Source organism: Amblyomma maculatum, chromosome 9, assembly GCF_055883805.1.
Source record: "Amblyomma maculatum isolate TAMU_Amacu chromosome 9, ASM5588380v1, whole genome shotgun sequence".
In the NCBI taxonomy this organism is placed as follows: Eukaryota; Metazoa; Arthropoda; class Arachnida; order Ixodida; family Ixodidae; genus Amblyomma; species Amblyomma maculatum.
Window position 1 is genome coordinate 64,158,022 of NC_139352.1, and position 26,761 is coordinate 64,184,782.

Sequence of the window (26,761 nt, forward strand, 5' to 3'; positions counted from 1 at the left end):
GAAAGCAAATATTTTTGGTTCATTCTGCGACGGACACAGGCCTCACAGGCAGAACGAGGCCTTAACTATACGGCCGTTCGTGGTTAGAAGCGGGCCTGTGGCGTGTGTGCTTAGTTGCTGGTATTTTTGAATGACATGGATCGAGGCGTTTGTGAAATGTTACCGAATAGGCGGTGGCGCGCGCCACCGCAAAGGCAATCCCTGTCGGACGAGATGAAAGGCGGCGCATCTTGTCTCCACGGACAAGTGCCTCTTCGGAAGACCTCCCGCTCCGATAAGAGCGTGCGGCGGCGGTGCCGACGATCTTCCAGCTTTTTCACGCAATCTCCGGCGCGTTCCTAACGTATACGCACGCTCGCGACCAGGCTGGAGGGAAAGGAGGAAACCCATCCGACTCACCGGACTTCTTCCAGTAGCGCACCAGGTAGCGGGTCACCGACTTGTTCGACTGGGACCACTTCATCAGGACGTGACGGCTGCCACGCTCAGTGACCACCACGTTGGTGGGGCTCTCCGGCGGCTCTGCGCGGTGAAGAGCCCGGTTTAAGGGTGCACGAACGCTTCACGCCACCTGAGTGCATTCTGCGTTCTAGAGCATCATGCCATTTGGGCTATGGACACCTCCCCCTGTGACCTCTTCGTCATAGCGGACCGGAAAGGACGTACCCTAGCGAACAAACAGTATGAGTCACAATAACCTCATACAAATTTCTCATACTAAACTCATACAGGTCTCATACAATCTCATATATTTCTCATACGTTGAACAATATCTTTATGAGAATATGTGAGATTTATACGAGTTTTGTGTGAGTTCAGTATGAGAAATTTGTATGGGGTTATTGTGACTCATAGGGTTTTTTTCGCTAGGGACATGTCCATATAACAAGCTCGCATGACCCACTGCCATCGGTCCCGTTGCACATTTGTCACGCTACATTCTACGAACAACGTTGTAGCTTATTCCTATCTCGATGTTCTCCGCTCCAAAGCATCTGCTCCGTACGTGTTTTAGTCGCAGTCAACGTATACTACGCGCCACGCCATTTTTCAACCGCACTAGAATCATGCCATTCGCACAAACCGCTAGGCAACCAAGCAGTCTCTTAGTGCATCCTTCTAGGAATGGACTTAGTTCAATGGCTCAAGGCGCAATGCAAGCAAGGCTGTGAACTCCAACATATGCAAATATGCTTAGAATTCTCCCAGCAGAACTGTGAGATGAAGCCGTTCGGAGGTGCAAAGGCGCGTACCGAGGACGGCGAGCCTGAACACGTCCCTGGTCTTTCCGTAGTCGTTCTTGGCTATGCAAACGTACTGCGAGGCGTCCTTCTTGACCGTGTTGTGGATGACCAGCACGGACTGGATGCCAGTCGGGGTCACTTCCTCGTGCGTCTCGTACCTGCAACGGGGCGCGGCCAGAAACGAGGATACAGGATTTGTGAGAGGCTTAACAAGCCGAACAGGCCCACACGTTGCTGCCGGGCGCCCCACCCCGGCAGCAGCTTGTGTATTCTGTAGCTTGTGCGCGCAATCTGTTCACGGTAGGACGCTACGTGCGCACGGCTACGTATATAGATCCTTTGACAAGTGGAAACTATTGCAGTGGCCGCTCGCGCGCAGTCGTTTGTGGACAGTGCTCGGATAGCTCGGACACTTGCGCGCGAGCGACGCGAATCCTTCTTTTTTTTTTTTTTGGTATTTTGTAAACAATGTACAAAGCTCCCCCTTCCCTTTCTTGCTATCGCTCCTCTCCGCATTTCCCCTCGCTATCCCCTCCCCATCATTTTGCTTTCCTTCCGGCTGCAGCTCGGGTGCTTCAGATTTTAGATAGCAGTTGCCGCGGCCGGCAGCTCTTTTCCTTCCTTTTGTTTAATTATTCAATAAATAACCACCACCACCACCAGGTCCACAAGCTTCAAAGTGCGCTGCTGTCGGGAACTCGAAACCCCGGCCTCTTCACAGACTAGCACTATACCATATGCATGGCAAACACTGAACGCCGCTGAGTCGCTGACGTTTTACGCGCCACATCCGCTGTGCAAAATCGCCATCGCCAATGAGTTTCGACAGAAGTTGGGCACCCTACGGGGTATTGCCGCATGCCGCACTATGCCAAAATAAGGCTTGGTTATAGCGCCACTAAAATGTCTAACATTCAGTTCGGTGTAGTCGCGTTTTCCACATTCTATTGCCGCAAAGGGCACGAGAGATAGTTACTTCTTTTCGCAAATTTTTTTCCAAACTTACTCCTAGCCCAAACTGTGCCGTTGTAGCTTCTCGGGTCTGTCGCTTGATCTGGGTCCGAATCAGTCGCATATATATGAACGGTTTGCGGAGTTGGCGAGTGATTTTGTTGTAATATGGCACCCAAGTACTGTGCCGTACTGTGCTAACATATACCGCCGATTGCTGAACCGTGGTTTCGATTCAGCCAGCGGTAATGAATGGCAAATAGAGTAGAACTGCATGAGAACATGCGCATTAATCTGGGCCAGGTTTGCAATCTTTACGCCCGTTTCTACCCCGTCTGCTGCTGCCTTGTGAAGAAAGCTTTGTTCTGAGAGTCTAGACATTGACTGTGGTATAGATGCAACTGGGAAAAAAAAAAAAAAAAAAAAAAACAGGAGTTAGCTATAGGCCGTGGTACGCGTTGTGTGCATTGTTCCATTCAAAACTAAGCAAAGTCAGTTTTAATGTTTGACTATACCAAATAAGCCACAGACATCGAAGTCCTTGGGCTTACTATTTGGCATGGCGAAAGGCTTTAACAGAGTACTATATACATTCCGTCGTGCGCGGCAATTTCTGAGTTGTACCATGGCGCGGCGCCTGGAGGTCCCAGAGTAGTGGCTCACCTCTCGGTGGAAGGAATGAGCGGGCTGTCGTCTTTCTCCCAGGTAACCACCAGGGGGAGCTCGCCGGAGACGTCGCAGGCGATCTTGGCAATGTCTCCGCGCTTCACCGACACTTCGTCGGAGCCCTTGGCGATAGTGGGCGGCACTGAAAGCACACCGGTCAAAGGTCAGCAGTTGGCATGCGAAGCTCTCTTTCTCGTTTTTATTTAAAAGTATATAAAGAAAACGGCGTGTTAAGTCTTCAATATTGTGGGAACAACGATGCGACGTCTGGATCCTGGCCTCCTTTGTTCCTTCAACATAATGCTTACTACACTGTCGCGAGGTATCTCCGGACAGCCTGCGTTTTGGCCTCCGATGAAGCTTAATTCACGTACTGTCTCACAGGGATCGAATCAAAGCTATGCATAGCTGTTTGAGACCTTCATGCAGACATTCATACAAAAATATAACACTATAGTTATATGCCATCGCTGTCTGGCAGACGTAACGGAGATAGTATGTCGCCGCTGCTGCAGTAGTGCATATCGCTGGCTGAAGGCACACTGTTTATTGACGCGAGAACACAATCAGGTCCACAGAAGACAGTTTATAAAGTTATCGACAACCGAGATCTGATTATGAAGGCCCCGAAGCTCGAGCCATCGTACACAGTGCAAAGAACGGGACGAATGTTTGCTACCTTCCTGGTTTTACAACGCTGGTGTTAAACTAACGCTCTTCTCTTTTTCCTTTTTTTTTTTTTGTTGCACAAAATAACACTACTTAGCAGCGTCACTTACAATGTGCGCCAAGCTAGCCTGCAGTTCTCGCGCAATGTTTCCGCGCCTGAATTGTACGCCAAGATTCGTGAAAATCGGCGACGATTTCGCTACTTTTTGCCTCGCATACACTACACCCTTCAGTCTTCTCGATGCAATCTGGGCTGGAGCATCTTTCGGGTAGCCTAGGACGTGGTGGCGTGCGGAAACAGCGGCTCTATACCATTTGAGCATAATGGCCGAAGCAGCGAAACCTTCAAATCGGGCCGTTTGTAATGGCGCGTTTCACGTCTCAAAGCTACGATGTGACGGACGACACGGGTGGAGGATTTCAGAGCAATTTCGATAAGCTGCGGTTTCCCGAAGCGCACTCACAAGCACCTTCCAGGTTCATCGAAACGCGACCTTCGCTGCCGCGATTGTATTCCGCGATTTAGGGTTGAGAGGCTGAGCCGAAAAGCCATTCATCCATCACCTCCTGCGCAGAATCGCATTGCAACGACTGAGGAATACTCCTATTGAGCCTTGCGTGTTTCCCGTTGCCCAACTCTCACCGTCAGGTCCCTCGGGCGCGAGGTATAGTGACATGAATGGGCTGTTTTTTTTAGCCCTTTGCTAGTACCGTGAAATAAGCAACATCGGGAAGCAACCGTCGCTGTTGCGACCAGAAACTGAAGGCACACCGTGATCCGCCACCGCGCGTTCCACTGCGCATGCCCAGATCCCCTTGACGACGATAGATGGCGCCACATACTGGATGCCGATAAAGTCCCTTGATGCCGACACATAGGCCTGTCGCATCGGAACCAATCAGCTTTGCGCCCGCCCACGAGCTGTAGTGTGGGCCACGGTGGCGGATAGCGGATCACGATAGGCTGAATCTCTCTACCGGTTCTTGGGGAGCTTACCGTGAACGGAGACGGTCACCGTCTTGCCCAGCGACGGTTCGATGCCATTGCTGACTTCGCAGCGGTAGACGCCGGCGTCCTGCGTTTCCACCGCCGCCACCACCAGCGTGCCGTTATCGAGGATGCGCTGGCGGCCGACCGGGTGCAGCGGGACGAATTCCCGGTTACCTGCACACCAAGATGGCAGGTGACACACGTATGATTGAGGAAAATAAACGAAACAAAATTCCCTGAACATTGCCGATTTCCTACGTGGTTTGAATTCCCGCGTGTATATGCAGTATTCCGCCACCGCTGCATACAAAGAAAAGAGGGGAGGATTAATGCTGCAGCGACGGCTTAGAGGCAAACCATATGGGGGAGAGCATTTATGACATGATACTGCACACTGGCGCTGAGGGGATATGTCACGAAGGGGAAGAGGAGCTGCCGTGAGAGAAGATTGTTAGTGCACTCGGCCACGCACAAATCGCAGGCGCAGTACACAACTGGCCTTCATAAATGACGCCACAAGGCAGTCATGCGATTTTTCGTTTAGGTTAGGTTTGTAAACTTCTCAAATCGACTCAGGCTACGAGGGACAGCGCAATGGAGGCCTTCGGATAATTTAGACCACTTATGGTTCTTTACCGTGCACTTACCTAGCACAGCACACGGGCCGCTGCGGCAGGAGTCGAACCCGGGTTACCGGGCTCAGTAATCCAGCGCCCTAACCATCAACAGCCACCATGGTGGGGCTTTCGGCAGACATGCTTAACTATGCGAACATAATACTAACACTGCGTTAGCGCAAGTCAGGCTACTGGTGAATGCGCGGCACCGCTATTTTTGTAGAAAACTGGCCAGTGGGGAAAAGTTCACTTGAGCTTCTGAGGGCCGTAAGCACAGAATTGAGTTCAAGCGAGCAGCTCGCTTCAAGCAAAGAAAGCAATGACGACTGTCTCTGGTATTAAGAATCACCAAAGGGAGTTTTAGCCCGGAAAACGGCGTACAAGTTGTGCATGCAGGCAAGCCAGATCCCACTGGCTATAGCTGCGAAGGCGACCACTTTGCGCCAATTGAGAGGGCACGGGGAGGCTTTAGCGCCAACATTCCGCACAGAATCTGCGACACTGGATGGGCTATATGCGCAACCTTTCGACTATGACTGCGAGCGTTATACGTGAGCTTAATGCGCTGTTTACATGTACCAGTTGCTATAACAGAGTGGCTTGTTGGGCGAGTTGGTTGAACATATTGTTTTAAAACCGCTCTAGAACACGGACAGCTAGATAGAGATAAACACACATTGCGTTGATAAATGTGTGTTTGTCTCTCTATTGTGCGTGTTCTAGCGCTGTTTTAAATAACAGTCGCTATAACCACGCTCATGACGCCGATCGAACAGCGGTATGGTTATTGTAGTGTGAGGTGGCTGTCAACGTTTTTATTTTTTGTGAGACAGACACGGAACAAACACTGCAAGTCTGTGTGTCGCGTACGCGCGCTATTTTAACTAATTGCGGCAAGTTCACTGAAGCAGCCCTGAAAGTACTTGGTACGCACTCTGAGAGGGTAAAAAAATATCAGTCGGGCGCCTTACCAAGTTGGATCTTCCATACGAAGGTAGGTTTCGGGTAGCCCACGGCCCCGCACGGCAGGTACAGGTTCTTTCCTTGAATGGCTTCAGCGTCACTCGGCTCCGCCGACCAGACTGGAGCGGCTGCAATCGCCCCACGCGCACAACCCCACCCAAAGAAGCGTATGAGCGACTCGTTCGAGTATATCACTAGCGCGCATGCTAACAGCTTGGCAGGTACCAAAGATCGAGGTGCAGAGTTCCGCATAGCACAGACGAGCCCTGTTTACATGGACCCGACTACGGGGGTCGAGTTGAGTTAGCTGAGTGGACTCTACCCTACCGAGTTTATATGAACCCGACCCGACGAGCGCAGAACCAGCTCTGGACGAGCGGCGATTGCGGCGGCACTTCGCGTCGAGGCGAAGAACTAGGAGGCGGCACCCGATTCCGTTATTTTTTCCCTACGCATCTCTAGCGTTTTTCGTACTGTTCTCCTTTCTCGCTGTGCCCCTACTCAACTCGACAGCGTTTGCATGCTTCCTGCAGTGGGGTCGAGTCCAGTCAACCCATCCCCTGCGCCGGAGTTGACTCGACTCGATCCCTCGACTTCTCGACCCAACCCGACAGCGTTTGCATGCTTCCTGCAGTGGGGTCGAGTCCAGTCAACCCATTCCCCGCGCCGGAGTTGACTCGACTCGGTCCCTCGAGCCAACCCGACAGCGTTTGTTTTCGACTCGATAACTCAACTCAACCCGCGCATGTCGGGTCTATGTAAACGGACGCCGCTACAGAGGTGCAGGGACAAGCTTAACACCGTCAGTTGTTCGACTGCAGCTGAGTAGGTTCCGACTACAGAAGGCTTTGAGATGTTCCGCCTTTGCTGTGGGGGTAAGAAGCGATTAATAAACAATTCCAGCACATTCTAACTGCAGAAAAAACATACAGTCTGGGTCATTACCATTGAAGCCAGAGGATTTATCTCCTGTCCGTAAATTACTGCTGTCACGGCACTGTTAAAGACTAAAGGGCACTGAAATTAGATTTTTTTTTTCTTGCGTTCAGAAACAATTTTGCATTTCAAGGTTCCCTGGTGTACAAAGGAACCCTGACGGCTTCATTTTGCAGATGAGACATAAATCATCTGACTCCAACATTTTTCACCAAAACTTTATGTACACACCTGCGCAAAAGTGGAGAGACCACGCAAACTGCTGCAGTTATTATTTGTCTGTATAAAAAGGTGCACCAGAACAATTTGCTCGGGCAAGGTGGCGAGCATATTAGTGCGGCTACCCTATGTACAGCTTATAAATAGCCGCTTCGCCGTCAGAAAAAGCTGGCGTGCAGTTTTGTCAAAACGCGTGGTCTCTTCTGCGCAAGGGATCGACGCCAATAAAGTCACTTTTGACACCACACTTAGCTGCCACGCCATCTAACGGTTGCCTTGCGCGTGTAAAACGAGGTTGGGTGAACGCTGCTGAGCAGATTTACAGTGAAAGGTTTAAATGGTGCTTGAAAAGATAAGTATCATACATTGCTATTTTAGATAAAATAGTTGGAAACGGTTGTAGTCAGCCATACTTCATGTCAGCAGCTACCGCTAGACGGCGTGAGGTCTGAAATTAGTCATAAGCTGTATACTGAGCCCTTAGCGAAACTGAACAATTTAGCCTGACTGCTAACTAAGCGCCACATAATCTTTTCTGAAACGTTCATAATTTCAATTATTGATTCTTACGAGTTGATGAAAATCCTGCGGAGCCTAGCTACAGGGAAAATAAAAAATAAAATAAAAAAATTATTTTCAGTGTCGACGGGAGAGTCTAGGACGGGCAACCATTGAGCTGTTCGCCTGCTTAATGAGCGCGTGGCCCTGACTGCGTAATGTCCCTCGTTTTACCTGTGATACAGAGTGCAGATATGTAAACAAATTTCTCTCCTACGTGCATAACTACACGGACTGCTAAAATAATGCAGAGATAGTTTTTGCGTATCAGAGAAAGGGCGAAGTATCAGTTGTCAAAGAATCGATGAGGCTCACTTATATTAAAGCAAAAGCAAAAGCCGATGGAGCAGTCTTAACATCAGTTTTTGATTCACTGCATGTGGGTGCCTATTTATCCGCAGTTTTATCGCCCTCAGCCTGTTAGGAATTACATTGTTAAGACCCGTTAATATTAAAGGCCGACGTCCTAGACTCGTGCAGTGGACACTGTGCAGGAGGAATCTATACGGCAAACAGGCAAAAAATAAAAGTGACTCGGACCGCGTAGAAACTTAAGGCAGTCAACGTCAACCGTGGTCGGTCCGGCAAAGGTGGTCCCGTTTCGCGTGCATCTGCTCTGTCTAGAGTTAACAGCAGCAGTAGCGTGCAAGGCAGGGGAAGTACTCACGTCCGCAGGACCCACTCTCTTCAACCAGTGTTCCGCTTTGAACGCGCGCACACACAAATTCAACCCCTTTCCTCCCAATGTAGCAGAGGTCATAAAGTAATGCACCGTAACTTTGAAGAAGGTCAACGTATTGCGACTACTTAGCCCTACGCAACTGCGCCCAAGCTGATAGCAGGAACAAGCGGCCATCATTCGGCGAAACGCCAAAGACGTCGGCATTGTTTCCTTGCGGCGCTCTAGCGAGCATTAACGACGTAATAATGCACGGTAACATCATGACAGCTCATGCCGTAGGACTGCGTAAGATGCCCAGTCTTATGACTGACTAAGACAAACTGTCCTTCAACTGAGTTTTGTTTTGCGTATTGTCCCCACCCTAGTCGATGCTAATACTTGCTCTCCAGAAAGCAGTCTCGGCTAAGCGCATCGTATTAAACCACTCTTATTTTATTATTTATAGAAAAAGGTGGCTATTCAGGAGATCAAAAGCTTTCGCGACCGGGAGAAAGAAACATGTGCATAAGAATCGCTTCTGTTGTTGAGCGGCAAGGTAGTAGCGTGAAGGCCGCATTATGAGCTCCGTATATGGATAGCTTTTAAGACGTCGTGAGTTGTTCACAGTGTGCGAGACACAACACAAGAAAAGAATAGGCAGAGACAACATTTTTGTTTTTGTAGTTTATTGTTAATATGTGCCAAGCATGACATATATTTCAGAATCAATAAATTAAGCGTAAGAAAGCGCAGAGGATGGAGCGCAGAATTACAAGGACTGTTCAAGATAATCAAGCGCATACGTCACGGTATTTAGAACGACGTAACGACAAAACAATTCAAAAGCGACTGAAATTATGAGCGTGCGCGAAACAACGCGGAAAGCGGCGGTAAAAATCGGACACGTGCGAACGAAGAACCGCATTGTGTGTGGGAAAAAAAATGCTTCACATCATGTCTCTCAGCGAAGTGCGCAGCCCTTTATCGGTCTCAACAAAACCAGAAAAAGTGCAAGCGGATAAACGCAACGTAGAGGCTCAGTTCGCTATTGAACAGCGCAGTAAAACTTCACCGTCGTCAATAATACCCGGTGGCGGGTTATCCACACATACGCAGTGCGGAAACTATAGAAACGTGAATCGACTCGACTCGAAGCGACACGACACCGACACAGGACGACACAAAACACGAGTAATGGTAAAGTGTTTTATCAAATCGGCTGTGTACATCAATGCGTGGAGATGCGCAACGACATAGAACGCCCCTGTCGCATGCGCGTCGAAGCGCATGTGACAGTTGGGCAAGGTAACTCACCTTCGACGTACAGCGTAGCCCACACCGCCGAGATTCCGTCGGCGTTGTGGGCAACGCACGTGTAGTTGCCTACCGACGACGGTGAGACGGCCTTTATGGTGAGCATGGCCACGTTGTCGGCCACGTGCGAGACGGTCGTCCCGACCACGCCGTCTCGCGGAGAGATGGGCCGGCCATCGTGGAACCAGGTGAACGTGATCGGCCTAGCACCGGCGATGGCTACGCACGGGACGACAGCCGTGCCGCCCACGAAGGAGTTCTTCGCGAAGGAGAACTCCTGGAGAACGGGTGGCTCTGAAAACAACGATGAACGGAGTCATTTAGGAAGAGGTCTCGGGAAGATGTCTACATTGGAAATGCACGCTGCCGAATAGGTGTTGAAAGTGGACATGGAAGGTGAGGAGGCAGAAACGAGGGAAGATGGCACATGACGTTCAGAATGAGGCGTGACCAAAAATGGACCCGGTCAACAGCCAACTATGCTTACATTCTACCCGGGCGCTTGGCTTGAATATTTGCGGTAACTCGTTGGTGTCCATCGTTAACGAATAAAGTAGTGATGAGCTTCATGTGCTTCCGGCATGTTTGCTGTCGAGTCCGACAATGTCCGTACTGAGGGGGTAAATAGCTCAGATCGTGAGCACCTTTGACGTCGACGGTACGAGGACCGGGGCTCGGAAGGTACAAGTACCATTAAAGTTTAGAAAGTAGACGACCACATTTGATCACGGCTGTTCAAGAACCGAAGTTCGAAAAAGTACAAGTACCATTAAACGGAAGTACCATTACCATTGGCCTCACCACTTGTGAGGCCAAGGAGACCATAAAGATGGCTTGAAAAACATAAGCCGCCCGTGGTAAATAAGCAGTCTTCAACACAGCAACAGTCCCTCACAACCTCTCTCCCCTTGTGCAAACTAGAGATGTTAGAGAAATTGGAAACCATGAATGTTACCGTTACGTCTTGGCCGTTACGCAAAGTGACCTCCCTGTCCATGTTACGGGCGATCGTTTAGCAACGGATTCACTGTGGTGACACTTATTCTCAGCAATACGTGATAATTTCCCGAAGCGATCTGATCCCTGACGGCTAACGAAATGACAGTAGTCAGCCGTTCACTGACGTGTCGTACGCGCAGCTCATGACCAGCCGCTGATCTAAATTCACTTGCACTGTGGTAGTCATCCAGGTTAACGGACCACATATTTTTTTTAATAACATCACGCGTGTGACAAACACAAAGTTTGGATGAAAGGAAAAGAGGAGAATAAGAACTAATGAGGAGAGTTACTGGATAAATGTAAAAGAATTGAGGAAGAAAAGTTACGATCACTCAGGTCGAAGTTACCACTTCGCTGCACCTTAAAGACAAAAAAAAAAAAAAAATAAGAAGTAGTGTTTACTGTACAGAGTTCCCACTGCGCATGAAATTTATTATTCTTGGCAGCAGCTATAAACACCAATCAAAGATGGACAGCTGCAGACTAATGTAGTTATGGTGTTCAGTATGCTGTTCTTGCAAGTGCCTTGCGCTTCTTTAATCGTACCCTTCGAAAGCCATTAATAACGTAAAATTTCAAAAATATATAAAAAAAAGGTGTCACTCACCGTAAGCTACAGTTTCTCCGAACCACTGTGCCAAGCAGCAGGCCAGCAGGGTTGATGCGAACATCCTCGCCATCCTCCGCGCGTTGGCGACCGCTATCCGCCGAAGCCCGATTCTCCAAGAACTTCCGAGCGATTGACAGCAAAGGCTCGTCAGCTTCCTCTGGCGCCGCGTTCACTGAGGCGATTGCCGCTGAAGGCTGACGCTGCCGCTTCGCGGTTACGCTTGGCGGTCTTGAGAAGACGACGAGGACGCGTACGGGTCGGCCGATCCCCGCAAAAGCGATACGACTCGTCTTCCGCCCGCGCTACTCGCTTGATTCGTCGCCGCCGTGCGCGCCGAAATTCGGCGTGGGAGCGTAGCGCCATCTCGAGGTCGCTCAGAAAGTTGTGCGCATTTCGCGCCGTGTTTCAGACCTGCATTCATTCTTTTAGCGCTAAAGACCCCGACTGTGCTCGATCAGCCGTTTTGCGGCGCTAACCAAGCACAGCAGTGTGGGCGAGTGGCTTTGTGGTGTGCGGAACTGTGTCTGGGATTTGCAAGAGCTGCCGATAGATTTAGTTCACTATGTTCTAGTATTTTACGCAGAAAGAAAGTTATCATGTCGGGAACCGAAACAAGATTAGGATAGTCAATGAGAGAACAATGAAATTACTCCCATCGAAACACAGCACACCGACTTCGCGCGGACAGTTGTCAGAAAGGAGAAACAAAAAAGCGCCAACAAGAATAGAAATGCCTGCAGCGCGCGCACACGCAGGTAAAGTCGAGCGCGCTTTTTTTTTTTTTTTTTTTCTCGAAATCTCTCCTAATACTACCCTTCGTGAACTGATGTTAAATAGTAGAATGTAAAAAGAAAGCCGAGGTAGGCATATCACTCGGCCTGTATATCTTACCGAGCCTCTAGAAGTAAGGTGGACAGTTGGGCGAGTTTGTACAATTGCATAGTGGGTGGAACAGTGCGAAGAGACGAAAACACACAAGAAGAGAAGCGCAGCGCTCGTCTGTTTTGCTTCTCTTCTTATGTGTTTTCGTGTCTTAGCGCTGTTCCATCCACTATGCCAGCCTCTAGAAGTAGGGTCAATAGGGTGAAAGAAACCAGTAATTCCGTGCATCGCTCGAAGAAGCACACACGTGTAACCTTGTAGACGCGCGATTTTCCCACTCGACAACGTCGTGAGATTCGGCGCTCCGCGTCCGCCTAAAACTACAGTGCGGCACGCTGAGGTTTCTTCGCGAAATCAGTTTCGCCAGTACTAGACTCAGCAACACCTGACATGTTGCGGACGTGACAACACTCGTCGGCGGCCCGTTCTATGCGGACGCGTTCGTTTGCGGCGCACACAGCGCGCATACTGCCTTCACACCGGACTCCCTGCAACACGCAACGGCCCACTGGAGCAAGACGGAAGCGAGCCTTGCGCGGACGCGGTCGGCTGGGCGTAGCGGACTCTCACGCACGACATCGATGCATGGGGCAGCGCATTGATGCGACGTCACGCGGCCGGCAAGCGCCGCACAAAACAAAAATCACGTGTAAACGCTAGGCTCTTTATTCGGAACTTCGGCTGTTTGTGACTCGGGTTCCCACGGTCGGATTCAATGGACGGCTCGTTGTCGGCACGTGGCGCGAGCAGTAGTGCCAGCTGCAGTGGCGTGGAAAGGTCAGGAAACCTTTTTACGCTATCCAAGGAACGCAAGGTGTCCTCATGAACATAAGCTGCAATATAGTTTCGGGCAGTATCAAGGGATATGCACCGTGAGTACTGCAAGCTATTCTTAGGCTACAGTGTAGACCCCTTACAAATTGCGAGCGCGGGGATGCCCCCAAAGCTGATGCGCGTAGTTTTCGGCCTTGCAGGAGCTGTGTTTTGATATTTATACTTGCCCGGATAGATAACAGAATTGCGCGAACCTTTACTACGGACACTGTCTGTAGTTTGAGCGTTCCCCAAATTCGTAATGCATTCTAAATGCTTCTAGTTCGGGAGCTCGGCCGCGTACGTCAATGAAACTCATTTGCGCACTTCTCGTTTCCGATTCCCTTCCGCACGGAAAGGGTGATGGAACGTTGACAATATTTGGTTAGGTAAGGGCGCACAAACTGCCGCACGTACTCTCGGTCCACGCATGAACCGCACAGCGAGTGAAGGTATAAAACACAGACAATATAGTAATGGAGAACAAGACCGCCTTAACGGAGGAATATCGAAACTATAAAAGTGCTTATCCTGCATTGGCATGGTACTGGCCTTAGGCTTTTTCGGATTTCTCTTCCATCAAATTGCTGCCATCCGCGGACGGGATTCGAACCGGCGACGTCGCGTTAAGGCGAACTTCATGAAAAGGAAACAACCGAGGCGACCGCCGTCACTGCTCCTGAGAAAGGCGAGGGAAGAGGACCTGGACGTTTTTATAGTGCATTGCCATGCCAGTCTACCTGGGATTATGAGAATTGCGGAAAACTGGTCACTTCCCCGAGCGTTGGCAGCAACACAGGTATAGTTTCCGAAGTCTTCCGGTCGAATCTCTCGTAGCGTGAGCGTTGAAAGCGTGTCCGACTGCCGCGTGACTGTGGCACGATCCCGGTTATTGAGCGGAAGGCCGTCCTTGAACCAGGACAGATCGTGAGGACCGCGGCTGCCGCTCTTGATGGCGCACATGATCATTGTGGTGTCACTCAGAGATAGATCCGGAGAGAAGTTGAAGGCTTGGATCTTGGGGAAACCTGGAACGTGGTTTCGTGCGCGCTCGCATTTTATCGCCACTCCTACCACAACAGGATTTGCCAGAATGTCATTCTGCATGCACGGACTACCGGGTGTGGGTGACTTAAAATTAAGCTAGGAATTAAGGTGAACTAGTGTGTCGGCATTTCATGTCGACGATCTAATTAATTTTGCATGGGCAATGTGCGAAGTTTCAAGTCTCTCATCTCTACCCCGTGCAGATCATTTCGCGAGCAGCTTTACCTTACGGAGTCGTTTAATAGTGCGATAAAATCACGGACACTAATTTTACGTTACTGCGTAAAAATAATTCGGCTATAAACTGACGATATCGATCCTAGTTACAGCGAATTAAAGGAACGCACTGCTGATGTCACGAATGTGTGTATGAAATTGATAAGACGACGCTTACCTTCGGCGTAGGAAGTCGATGGGAGGAAAGATAGCAATGTTAAAGTTTTGATAGCATTTCCTAGTCGAGGCATAGCGCCGTCTATGCGACCGGTACCGATGGTGAACTGTGATGCGAACGCTGTCGGATCGGAAAGCGCGTCAAGACGTGCTTCGGAGAAAATTTCATGATACTCGTACACTCTCAGTGGACAGCTAGCGCCACACAACGGCTCCTAAGTGAACCAACGGCGCTGACATGGAAAGCCAGGCGCGGAAGTTTTAAAAAGCGTTGCACATCGGTCAGGCAAAAAGAACAAAAAAAGAAAAAAGCTCGGATGAGGAGCAGGGTTAGTAGGCATAATGAACGGATGACGAGCAGGAGTAGTAAGCGTATAGTGAACGGGGCTGATCAGACATGCGATGGAATGTTCTCCTAGTTCTCCTGAGTAGGTGTTGTGCAATTGCACTAATAGCTGTCGGTGAGAGCGTACATATCGGGCGCCTACTGCTGCAATGAAATCTGCAAAACAAAAAGGCCCTAAAATAAGAGATCATAAATACGTTCTGATGTGTTAATCATCATGAACAAAAAAAAAAAAATGCGCACAATTCAACACGATAAATTCAGTCCTTCATATCTGCAAAGTGTTCGTGGCGCATTAAGTGTCGGGCTTACCGAAACAGACAGATCTGATGACAAACCATTTGATGGTAGTCGAAGTCGTACATTTTTCTCTTATCGCGCAGCATTTTAGTGCTAACCGAGGATGGGTTGAAGTCGATGAAAAGAGAAGGCAAAGTAGTTGCCACACTCCTTTTCCCTCACTAGTATGTACAGCCGCAGTCTTTGGCTGACTCTTTCACACCAAATTTCTTGTGGTTGAAGGAACAAATATTTGGTGAAAGAGGAACTCTTCGAATACTAGGCTACCCAGAGGCACAATGGAGCACTGGCATGACGGGGAAAAAACAAAACAAAAATACATCAATGCAGTATGTATGATGAAAACGTAATGCGGCTCATGGAACTCCACAGTCTTCCGACACGCACATGGTTGCGGGAAAGAACCGGACGCGAATGTCGCTACTGTTTCCAGCACCGCCTCAAGAGGCGCAGTGTTCGCGTTACCGTCGAAGGAACCGCGAAACCAATGACGACCAACGACCTGCCAGCCTACCTGTCACGGCTAGATATGCCGACGCCTGGTCGCTGCCAGCAGCGTTGCTAGCGACGCACGTGTAATTCCCGTTGTCTTCGGCCGAAATGTCCTTTAGCGTGAGCGTCGATATGGAGTCTCCCTGATGGGACACCAGGACAGTGTCCCTTGCGGCGTCGCTCAGCGTTCGGCCGTCCTTGAGCCAGAGCAGCTTGTACGGACCGTGGCTTCCTTTCCTCACGATGCAGCTGATTACTGCCGTGTCGCCGATCGAAAGACTGGGAAATCTGAACTCTTGCACCCTCGGGGGTCCTGGAAAATGCTTTTTTTTTTTTTTTAAATCTACACGCACAAGTGGCAGGTTGCGGCGTTAATCATTAAAATTTATCCAGGCATCTAACTATCGTAGGAAATCAAATCAGCGCATGTAGTCATGCCTGCTGTTCGCTGCTCTTGTATAATGAAGCATGCACGGACATCTGCGAAGTAGTACAATTCTTAATTCATTAATCAATCAGTCAATCAATCAATAATGCTAAAATTCGGCTTGGAAGCGGAGTGTTTCTAAATGTTCTCGAATGCCACAACAACTGTGAAGGCCAGGATCCCACGAAAGTGACGTGTTTGAAATAAACGCGATGTAGAGAGAATAAGGAGTGGAACCAAACTGCCTACCTGAGTTGGCTGAAGCGAAGCTTAGGACAAGAAGCACCAGGCATACGCTATTTAGCGATCTTGTAGACATGTCCCCACACAGACGCCGTTATGCGGCTTATATAAAGGCTGATGAGACGTAGGCTCTCCTTCCTTTTGCACGAAGGGCTGATGTGAACGGGCACAGCCGAAACACCTTTGCGACGCGCCTAGAGCCCAAGTGAAAGCCAGATGCCTGCAGAAGATGTTGGTAAAAACACCATCCCAAGCGAGGATAGGATCTCAAGCGGACAACTAGCGCCGCCTATGGAGGATTGGGAGCAACAATATGCGGAAAGTGGCTTAAAGGCGACGGCAACGGTGACTTCAGACTCTTAATTGATCAGTAGATGTCCAAGCTCATAACCTCCTTGTTCAGCACTCATGAAAACGAAGAAAAAAAAATTAGAATGAATGACATTTCGTTTTGTTAATTTTCGCGCGTTTTTATTAACCGCTGGCAGTGACGGCAGTGACGCGCGTACCGCATTTTACGAAAACTCGAAAAAGCATATGAGCGCAGATGGACTGCATTTCTGTAGTATTTCTTCACGGTTGGCATGTCTGACAGAGCTTTTTTGAGAGGAAATATTTCCTAACGTTCTACAGTATATGTAATATCTCTTGTGTCCCTTAAATACAACAGCTTTTTATTATTATTTTTTTTTTCGAAAACCCACTACACGGCGGAAAGTAGACATAAGCGTTGCAGGAACGATACAGGATCGATGAAATCGAAATAACTGCGCCCAAACTCATCCTACTCTCGAGTGGCGATAACTATAACGTAGGAACTCGTAACTGCTGATTAATTCCCAATTTTAATTACGCCCACATTCATTACGATATCTTAAAAACTCCGTTTTAATCAGATCTCTGTAGCTGCGGTGCATGCACGCGCGTTGACCGCTTAGATTTCTCTTTTGTGAATTTCCAATCTCTGTATGCTTCATTTTTAGCAATTATTTCTTAACCACTCCCGATACCCCGTCTTATGTCCAGGTCGCCGAAATACGGACGAGCTAGCAGCAGACTAAAGAGGGCATTAACCGAAATTACTGCTGTAATATTTTTTTTTTTTCCCCGCATCCTTTCGTTAAAACATCCTCCTGGTAAATGCACCCATCATGTAGGCGGTGATCATACTGCTGGGTCCGCCAAATACCCGAAAGAAATTGTGGGATTTTATTCAGGGCCTCTTACTAGAGACATGCACGATCTATTTGAATTCAAAAGTTGCCTTCTCCATTGCGTGTTGAAGCCCGTAGAGCAGCGCCTTGCATAGACACAGTGCGACATATGAATTTCTAGAAGGTGACAAAGCATATTGGATGTGCGTATACCGCCATGGTAAGCATAAAACCAAGTTTTCGAGGTACTAAAGCACACGAACAGAACGAATTCAGGGAGACAATGCTTCCGTTGTCACTATATTCCCCTTCTATGACACCATACATTTTACTTCCCTGAACTCAAGGTTCGGCCGGCAATGAAGAACAAAACAAAAAACCTGAACAAAAAGAAGAACAAAGCGCCAAAAAGAAATATTTGAAGTAATGAGCTGCTAGCAGCTCGGCAAAGCGGGAGCAGCGCCGCGTCCAATTAGGAGCGCTATGTGCTCGCCACGAATGCCCGGCCATAAAGGAGGCTGTGGCCCAGTACACGGTGCGTGGAACCGGTGCCAAGAGAAGACCGAGTATATCTACCGCCGACTGTCGGCCTACTGTTGTCGCGTCGGTGGTTCAGTGGTAGAATACTCGCCTGCCACGCGGGTGGCCCGGGTTCGATTCCCGGCCGACGCATAATTTTTTTTTTTTTAATCCTTTTATTTTATTCTTTTGCTGCAACTTTTCCGACTTCCATCGCAGGCCACTGACAACACTATGAAAGGCGTGGAAGAGAGAGGGAGAAAACGGCTCCCAGCGGCGTCACCGGTACGCGTCGTGCAGCCGGCGTCTGCCCAGCCCCTGAAGCGCGGGGCTCGAGTGGTGCGACAGGCGGACCCTGTGGGGCTGGGCGGGGGGTCTCTCCTCGCGCTACACGAAGCACGCGATTCTCCGGTTCCCACAGGCGAAATTTCGGTTCGCCGTGCGGATTCTGACCGTGTTCTTAGTACCTTCACAGAGGGGTAGCGTCCGACGTTTCATGTTCACGCCCGTGCAGGGGACGCACAAAGATGGAAAACGCCTGTTTTTATAAGGACTCTCCTTATTAAGACATGCATAAGGGCTGCAGCTACACTTGACCGCCTCTTGCTAATGTGCTTTTTCTTCGGTTCTACAATCCACGGTCGCACTAATATTATTTTTATGTTCATGCTGATGATGATAACGGCGATGCTAATCATGGCAGCCTTTATTAAACAAACTTGGCCAATAGGCCCATAGACGCAGCAGCTCACTTTTTCTCTCCGAAGTAAAATAAACAAGAAGCCGAGAGTTCGCTCTCGGCCAGAGAAAAGGAGCTTTAACAAAAGGAAAAGTTTACAAAATTACTAACGATGCTCCCACCTTCCTCCCTTCCCTTTCGGCGAGGTTCAGGTGTCCACAGAAACAAGAAACAATTATTATTATTATTATTATTATTATTATTATTATTATTATTATTATTATTATTATTATTATTATTATTATTATTATTATTATTATTATTATTAAATCGGACAAGCCGAAACACCTAAAACTTGGAACAAAAGTAAGTGAAATTAAAGTGTTATCAGTAGTAATCGAACAGAGTCACAGAGAGTAAAATCAACACTGAAAAACACGCGCTGTCGCATCTACAGGACGCCACACGCTGGGATCTGGCCATATCGTTCGGATATACTCTATAACGGTACCTTGGGTCCTATAGAGGAACCCGGTACGTTAGGGTTGCAGATCTTTGATTTACAAATAGCACTTTTTTCTGACCCAAATGCAAAACCAGTAGTGCAGCTTTGCTGGAGATTCGCATGCGAATAGTGAAGCTAAACGACGAATTACATTTAAATCGAGTATATTTACATATATTCCTTACTTGTACGAATATTGATAGAAAATCTGAGAGAGGTACGGGGATCGATACCCCGCACCTCCACCAAGAGATGTTACGGGAAATATTCACAGTACGGCAGTTGTCCACACCACTGAGGATGATCACAGCACAGCACTCGTCTGCATCCTCTTCTTCTGGGAGTCTGTCGCACTTTTTCGTCAGCACGACCAGCGAATACCGCTCAGTAACAATATAATCGCTAGGCACCGCTATGAGCTAGCGATGACATTGGAGTATGACGCTATAAATTATACAGGTTTAGCAGGTACAGCTATAGCTGTCAAAATACGCAACACGGATCGTCACAGAGGGCGCGCAACACGAAATCGATATATAAACTATATGACCGTCATGGCATACGTATGAGAAAATTGCTCGTTCTTCCTGATGACACCCCGCCTCGGTGGTGCAGTGGTTAGGGCGCTCCTGCTGTGCCCTACGACGCGGATTCGAATCCCGGCCGCGGAGGCCACTTTTCGATAGAGGTGCAAAGTAAGGCGGTCGTGTGCTGTGCGATGTCAGTGCACGTTAAAGAACCCCAGGTGGTCGAAATTTCCGGAGACCTCCACTACGGCGTCTCTCATGACCCGAGAGCCCACAAACCAAACCTTCTGATGACCATCTCATTGGACGTGACGGGCGAGAGATATTGTCACTCATGAATTTCGAGACCAGCACTGACATCGCGTTTTGCGATAGCTTCTTCAACTTTGAGGCATTGTCCACCATTGGCCTGAACCGTCCTTTCCGCGCGGGCCAGTCGTGGCAAAATGCCGTGCGGCGTCAGTGAGCCTCGTTGTGGAAACAGTTCTTGAAACAGCCCGAAAAGAAGACTACGCTGAGCGTTATGCAAAAGTTAGTGTCAGAGAGATGAGAACAGTTAATTCGATCCCGTTCGTATAATTCTGAAAGTGTACTATTTCATTCGTTCAGCGAACCGAATATTCGGGCTCGGAGGGAGTTCCGAATATTCGCATATCACTAGAGATTCGACGTAAGGTATGCTTGTTATGTTTTCATTGCTGCAGCACAAACATAAACTTATCTTGAGTTGGCCTTTCGTGCCACACGCGACACCGACTACAGTACAGACGGACACATGCGAAGCGCATCTGAGTACACCACAGTGCCTTCGCAGCGCAAATCTAAAGACGAAATGTGCATGGTTACCGTGGAAAATGTATAGTTCATCTCGAATACATCGAATCTTCCACTACACCATAACTTCGCTATACCCGAAGTTCATCGAATTTTCGCGTACTAGTAGAGTCCGCCGATTATTTCATAACGAAAGGCACATCCAGGAAACGATGCGCTTGACTAAAATGCAGATGAGGTAAGTAGTTCAGGAAGTTAAGAACAAATGTCACCCTCCCCACATGCATTCGTGCGACGACGACACTACAGCCCGCGTGCCTTTGGCTATCCAGGTGGCCGCAAAGCATTTTGGCCGCCCTACTGCGATTCTTGGAAAGCCCGATTCCGAGAGAAAGAGAGAGACTTTAAGAAGAGAGAGAGAAAGACAGAAAGACTCACTGTCTGCCTGGAGAGAGGGAGAGAGTAGAGTGAGAGAGGGTCTCTCGGGAGGAAAAGAGGAGAGATGAGAGCAGAAGGGGAGAGATGGAGTAAATGGAGAGGAGAGGAAAAGATGAAATAGAGGGCGAGTACTCTAAAGAGGCCCTCTTCCTCTCTCTCTTTCTCATCATTGACTCATTATCTACCACTCTCGAGAGAGGCCTTCTTCCTCTCTCTCCCTCTCTGTGAGATAGACAGACTTTCTCATCATTGACTCATTATCTATCAATAGCTATAACGATCGGTCAGTATATATACCAGAACCTCACCGACATCCCTGAATCCTGCGAAATCTCGCGGACACATCTCGAGCAGTTTCTGCGCACAGTTTCTGCGGACGCCACTCATGACCTGTTAAAGGCCTGAAAAGAAACCGAGTAGTCTTCTGTTACGGCATACTGCTGTAACACCGTTCACGTCGGTTAAATGCAACTGCATGCTGCTTTGGACGTAAAATTATGGCAGCCATGTAAATCACCATATTCTGAGATCAGACGCATAACTCGGCCCCAGAATGGTTTTCAAGCGCGTCACAGCGGACACTGGACGGGCCTGCACGCAGAGGGCGTACCTGGGACGACGAGGGGCGCGGTGAAGACGTCTTCGCCGTTCGCGTTTCGGGCGACGCACGAGTAGTTGGCGACGTCTTCGGGTCCGACGTCGCGGAGAGTGAGCGCGGAAAGCATGTCCGACTGGCGAACCACCGAGACCCGGTGGCTGCCCGCCGCTAGCTCCTCCGAGTCCTTCAGCCAGAGCAGGGTATGTGGACCGCGGCTTCCCTTCTTCACGGCGCAGATGACCACTGCCGTGTCTCCCAGCGACAGATCGGGGGAGAAGACGAACGCTTGGATCTTGGGCGCGCTGTCTGAAAGCACGAGTAGTTGTGACAGTGTCTTGTTGTTCGCCAATCAGTGAGGGCTTATTTGTCGACTTATCGCATGCGTGGAACAGCACAGTTTTACAAGAGAGCTTTCATGTTGAATACACGGTCTGTGGTCATCAGTTATACACAGCTGGTTGAAATGCCATCGACAAACGGTTCGCTGCTGTGCAAGAGTACATTATGAGGAGCAGTCAGCTCTGTAGCCATGCCATGGAACTGATATGTTACATTCGGTACGCGGTATTAAATTAATCTACGAAATAATGCCAACAGTTTAATTGATTGCCCAATGAGAGCTGCTGTATGCATGTTGGTAAAGACTGTAATCACTCCCTTGATTGAGATATATATTCTTTATTGGGGATTACCCTAAATACACGCGAGCTTCAATGTTCGCGTTAAGATTTTGATAAGAAAACCACTGCTGTAACTACTAAGGAAAGTTTTCCGCGTGCCATTCCCGGTGCTCGAGTATACCTTAAGAAATTAAACATCACCTGTCCGCTGTATGATCAGTCCCCTGTATGATCAGTCGGGGAAAATTGATGGAGCAAGGGAAATCTTATGGCTGGGAGCCAATAAGGAAAAAGAAAACGTACCTCCTTCAGTGGCAGACGAAATCATCCGCAGACGCGCGCTACCCGTGACCAGGAAAGCTACGATTAAGCGAAGCATCATTTCGCCGAAGAATATAGACGGGCACTGTTGACTCAGTTGAACAATTCCACGCGACGGCACACTCGCGACACGGATAAATGCGGTTTACCGGGCAGCCGGTAGCTCGCACAACAGCCCCCCGCCGTGATCTTAGAGCGCGACCCCCAGAGGTGAGAGAGCAGCGGTCTTGCATGCATGCCATGCAGACGCCTTGCGCCACCTGTGAGCCGCGTTTGACACCGTTACGAGGATGCGGGAAATACGACCGGCTCGCTGCTGCACATGTACCACAGCGGTAAAAAAACGCGCATCAGTTACTGAAAAATGTGCAAGAAACCATGTGCGTCTTTAAAACGCGTTTACAATTACGCATTCTAGCTGTCGCATTGAACGCCTGTTCGTCAACCTCGCTTCATGAAGGCACAAATAATACTTTTGAGACTTCACCTCAGGCGAAGTAAGACATGGAAAGTTCCGAGTAATATCGTTCAGGAATGACCGAAAGATCTTAAATCACACTGTGGGGCTTACAGATATATTCGCCAGTTTTCCGGTGGCTGCAAAGGAAACCGATAATTTAGCAATAATTTAGCACTGACTAGCAACTGAAAGCGTTTAACCGACTAAATCCGAGGATGGCTGATCGTTACCGTTGACAACCAAGGCAGCCGTGACGCTGTCGCTGCCGTGGCGGTTACTCGCAGTGCACGTATAGTTGCCGACGTCTTCGGGCCCTAGGCTGGCGATGCGCAAAGTGACGCTGCTCTCGGAAGGATTGGACACTGTGACGCGGCCGGTGCCTTCGATCCGCTTGCCGTCCTTGAGCAGGGTGATGTGGTAAGGCCCAACGCTGCCTTTCTTGACCACGCATGTCTCCACGATCTCGTCACCCAACCCTAGGTCCGGAGGGAAGGCGAAGCTCCCAACCTTCGGTGCTGTCACGCAGAGGATGGAGTAGAAAGTGGTTCAGCTCAGATCATATACATGGTGCTTTACATAGAACGAAGATAGCCGCTATTTAGCTCGTTGCAGGAGCCACAAATTAGCTGAAAGGGTCCTAGAGATCTCGTCTGACCCGTCTGTCCAGGAATCACAATCTTTACAAGCGCCTTCGAAGTTAAACCCTTCCGCAAGCGATGACCTATGCCCTTTTCTTAAACAATTGATTCGAATTGTATGAACTAAATTTCATCTCGCGTGCCGGAAAATATTTTTAAGCTTACCGGTGGAGTCAGCAGAGAATGCCATTGAGTAGAACTTCATGAAAACCAGGGACAGCACTAGGCGAATTGGCAGTGTCGTCATCTTAATGAGCTTATACCAACGCCGGTTTGGCTTGCGTAACTGCAATAGGGAGCACGCGCTTGGCTGTCGGCTTCTTGCAGAATGGAGAGGAACGAATTGCAGAGCCTTGTCAACTTCCGTCCACGAGCAGCGCAGCTTCGTCGTGTAGGATAGGTGGTGCCTTCTGGTGACGGTATCGGATACTACATTGGAGCCGTCAAAGCAAAGGCGCGAATCACAAAAACAATGTGGCGTTTCGCGCCATTCCTCGATACTGGATCATATTTCAATGCAGCTGTCACTGTCGCCACACGAAATACGCTTTCACCACATCCCAAGAGATGCCATGTCCCATGACGTTATACGTCATGACAGCACCAGAGGGAGATGCGTTGAATTGGGGCTCGATTTCGTTCTCTTTAGGCAAGTTGCGAAAATAAGCAGTGTTAAAAAAATAAACAGGCAATGTTGCAAAACGTGCAAAGAAATCGCTGACAACGTTCGCATGACCCTCAACCTCCTCTCCCCCTTACGCACAGAACAAATATATGACGACTGTCTGGAAGGTCGCGAAGTTCCCATGCAGTTTGTAAGGGCCCTCAACGGTTTCGAGCCCACTGCAGCCCAGTCCCGAAACGCGGACAGGTAAACGTCGTTAAACAACGCTAACGAATGAGACGGTTCCGCGCCACAACGTATTGGCGTAATGTAGGAATATTAAGAAGTCGAAATTCACCTATTACGATCAGAGGAAACGTCAGAGCGTCGCTGCCGAAGTCGTTGGCGGCGGTGCACGTGTAGTTGCCGACATCTCCGACTTCAACGGCGTCTATGTTCAGTGCTACGCTGGTCGCCTTGGTGACAACGCTGATGCGGTCCGTGTTCCCCAACTCGGCGCCATCTTTGCGCCATGCCATTCGAAACGGTCCCGACGAGCCTTTCTTGACCAGGCAGGTTGCAACCGCGTCATCCCCGAGAGAAATCTCGCTTGGAAATCCGGCGCTCTGAAGCCTAGGAGGCGCTGTAAACACGAATCACCCACTTGCATTTGACACTAGATGCGCGCACGAAACGAAATACTACGAGAAGTTGTCTCTCTGCTGACAAGCTCCCAAAAATGAGATCTATCTCAAAATACTCCATGGTGACTTCCTTGAAGCTTTTAAAAGCTTTGAGCCTCGTTGGTTCATGCCTCTAGAAGAAAATGATGAGCATGAGCGTGATAACCGCAAGTATGCCCGTCCATTGGCAAGTCAAGTAATTAAGGTTGGGGCTGTTGCAAACAAGAATTCGTACACTCGCTGCTCGTGGGCGAATGAAAACGAAAGATAAAAAGAAAAACGAAGAACCAGATGCTAGCTAGCGTGCTTGAACAAAGTAATCATTAGCGTTGTTAGCATTTATAGACAGTGTTTTCTCCTCTGTGCAGTCCGAAATCTTGGAAGACTAACTCATACTGTTTGATCTAGATCTCAGTTGTGGAGTTACTAGCCCTCAATTAGGATCGCAAGATAACAAATCCGAAAGCTCACCTTGTGTTCCGGCACATGTGATAAGCGACAATTGCGTTGATACCAAGAGGACAGCAAAGTGCTTCATTTCAATGCTGACGATTCTGAGCTTCACAGCTAATCCTTGCACGTATACTGAGGAAAAAAAAAATGGAAAGCTTTCTGTGCTCACGACCTTACCGCCGCACAGCCGCCGTACTTTCTGTCGCTGATGTGTAAGAGCGCACCAGGGTGGAAACGATCCGCCAGCATGCCAGCATGGACAGCGAGCGGCACCTTGTGACCGCCCTGGCAACTGCATTCGCGGGATTCGCTTTGAGTATTAGGACACCTTTTCCAAAAGCGGCATTTTTGACTTGGGCGTAGCGGTTGGAGTTCCCTTTATCAGCCTACATTGAGCAGGACGTAGACCTGGGCGGGAAATTTTGAACTTCTTGATCTATAGGCTCCTTTACTGTTTTTATTTCGCCTGCACTAAATCGAAACAAAAACATTGTCAGCGTGATTGCGATAACCGTTTTTTTTTTTTAAATTTCTTTTACAATTTGCATCGACTGAACATTACGCCGACATGCTTCTATACTGAGCCAATCCAGTGGTAGGACCCCCTTTTCCCAGTAAATGAGTGAAAGGTTCTTTCTGATCCTCTGCGAAAAAATTTGATTAAATCTCACTCAGTACCTGCAGCTTTACATTTCAAGACAACGTTCCCTTTTTCAGGGATGATTCCTGAAAAGTAGCTTTGTGCATATATTTTATGCCCGCAAATTTATTGAAAGAAACGCAACCCGCAGTTATCAACTTTCGAAGTATTACTGCATTCGCACACTCAGGGTGCAGACTTAGCGTAGGCTGCTTTCGACGTATCACTCGTGCAACAACAGGAAGTTCCATGAGCACTAAAGCGAAGACCGTGTGTCCAAATTGTAGAAAGATTATTTTCATCTTCGTTTCGGATCCCAGACGCCACTAATACTCTCTCTGCTTCCCACCCATCATGTTCGCCGACTTGTATACATGGAATCAACAGCATTTGCATGCAGTGTCCAGAACGGGCAGACTCGTTCATATTGAGAATGCAGCTTTGAAGAAAGGTTTGGAAATAACCGGATCCCGACTAACTAGCGGAGTGGGTCTGCCTATACAGTGACGCGACCTATAGCGCAAAAAGAAAAAAAAATAGTAAAGAGTTCGCAGTAAGATGAGCCGTCCTATATACTAGGCGGCTAGAGATGTACAGTGTCTGGTGCGTCACCGAGAGTAACAGCTTTCTAACCGAGGTGCTTTCGCCGGGAGATGTCACTTTACCACATTTAGTATTCAAAAGTGCAGCTAAAACTGCACCGATACAACCCCTCCTCAAGACGATTAATTACGATAATTGCATTGTCGCACATAAACACGTCAGTGAAAACCGGGTTGTTTTCACTTACTGAAGCTAAAATAA

At 48.8% G+C, this 26,761-nt stretch overlaps 1 protein-coding gene, 1 long non-coding RNA gene and 1 other non-coding gene across 12 annotated transcripts in view; 2 read left to right on the forward strand and 1 right to left on the reverse strand.

Annotated features, from left to right (window-relative positions):
• LOC146179223 (uncharacterized) overlaps positions 1 to 26,761 on the forward strand; it is a 294,299-nt gene that overhangs the window by 141,645 nt on the left and 125,893 nt on the right. Inside the window, exon 4 of one of the 2 annotated variants that reach the window (XR_014700711.1) lies at positions 2,901 to 3,025. The exons of the other annotated variant lie outside the window; for it this stretch is intronic. This is a non-coding gene — a long non-coding RNA (uncharacterized LOC146179223). Of the gene's footprint in view, positions 1 to 2,900; positions 3,026 to 26,761 lie in introns of those variants that run through there. 2 annotated transcript variants of the gene reach the window in all.
• LOC146179229 (cell adhesion molecule Dscam1-like) overlaps positions 1 to 26,761 on the reverse strand; it is a 185,462-nt gene that overhangs the window by 22,064 nt on the left and 136,637 nt on the right. For 6 of the 9 annotated variants that reach the window (XM_084578908.1, XM_084578909.1, XM_084578903.1 and 3 more), the window contains 5 exons: positions 6,110 to 6,229; positions 4,528 to 4,695; positions 2,859 to 3,003; positions 1,254 to 1,402; positions 400 to 522 (listed from right to left, as the gene is read on the reverse strand). In XM_084578908.1, coding sequence (XP_084435034.1) covers positions 400 to 522; positions 1,254 to 1,402; positions 2,859 to 3,003; positions 4,528 to 4,695; positions 6,110 to 6,229 — 705 coding nt within the window. Of the gene's footprint in view, positions 1 to 399; positions 523 to 1,253; positions 1,403 to 2,858; positions 3,004 to 4,527; positions 4,696 to 6,109; positions 6,230 to 9,789; positions 10,084 to 11,398; positions 11,668 to 23,169; positions 23,455 to 23,742; positions 23,894 to 26,761 lie in introns of those variants that run through there. The other 3 variants (XM_084578902.1, XM_084578904.1, XM_084578901.1) reach the window with 3 other exon arrangements.
• TRNAG-GCC (transfer RNA glycine (anticodon GCC)) lies at positions 18,100 to 18,170 on the forward strand. Its single transcript has one exon. It is a non-coding gene; the product is annotated as a tRNA-Gly (tRNA).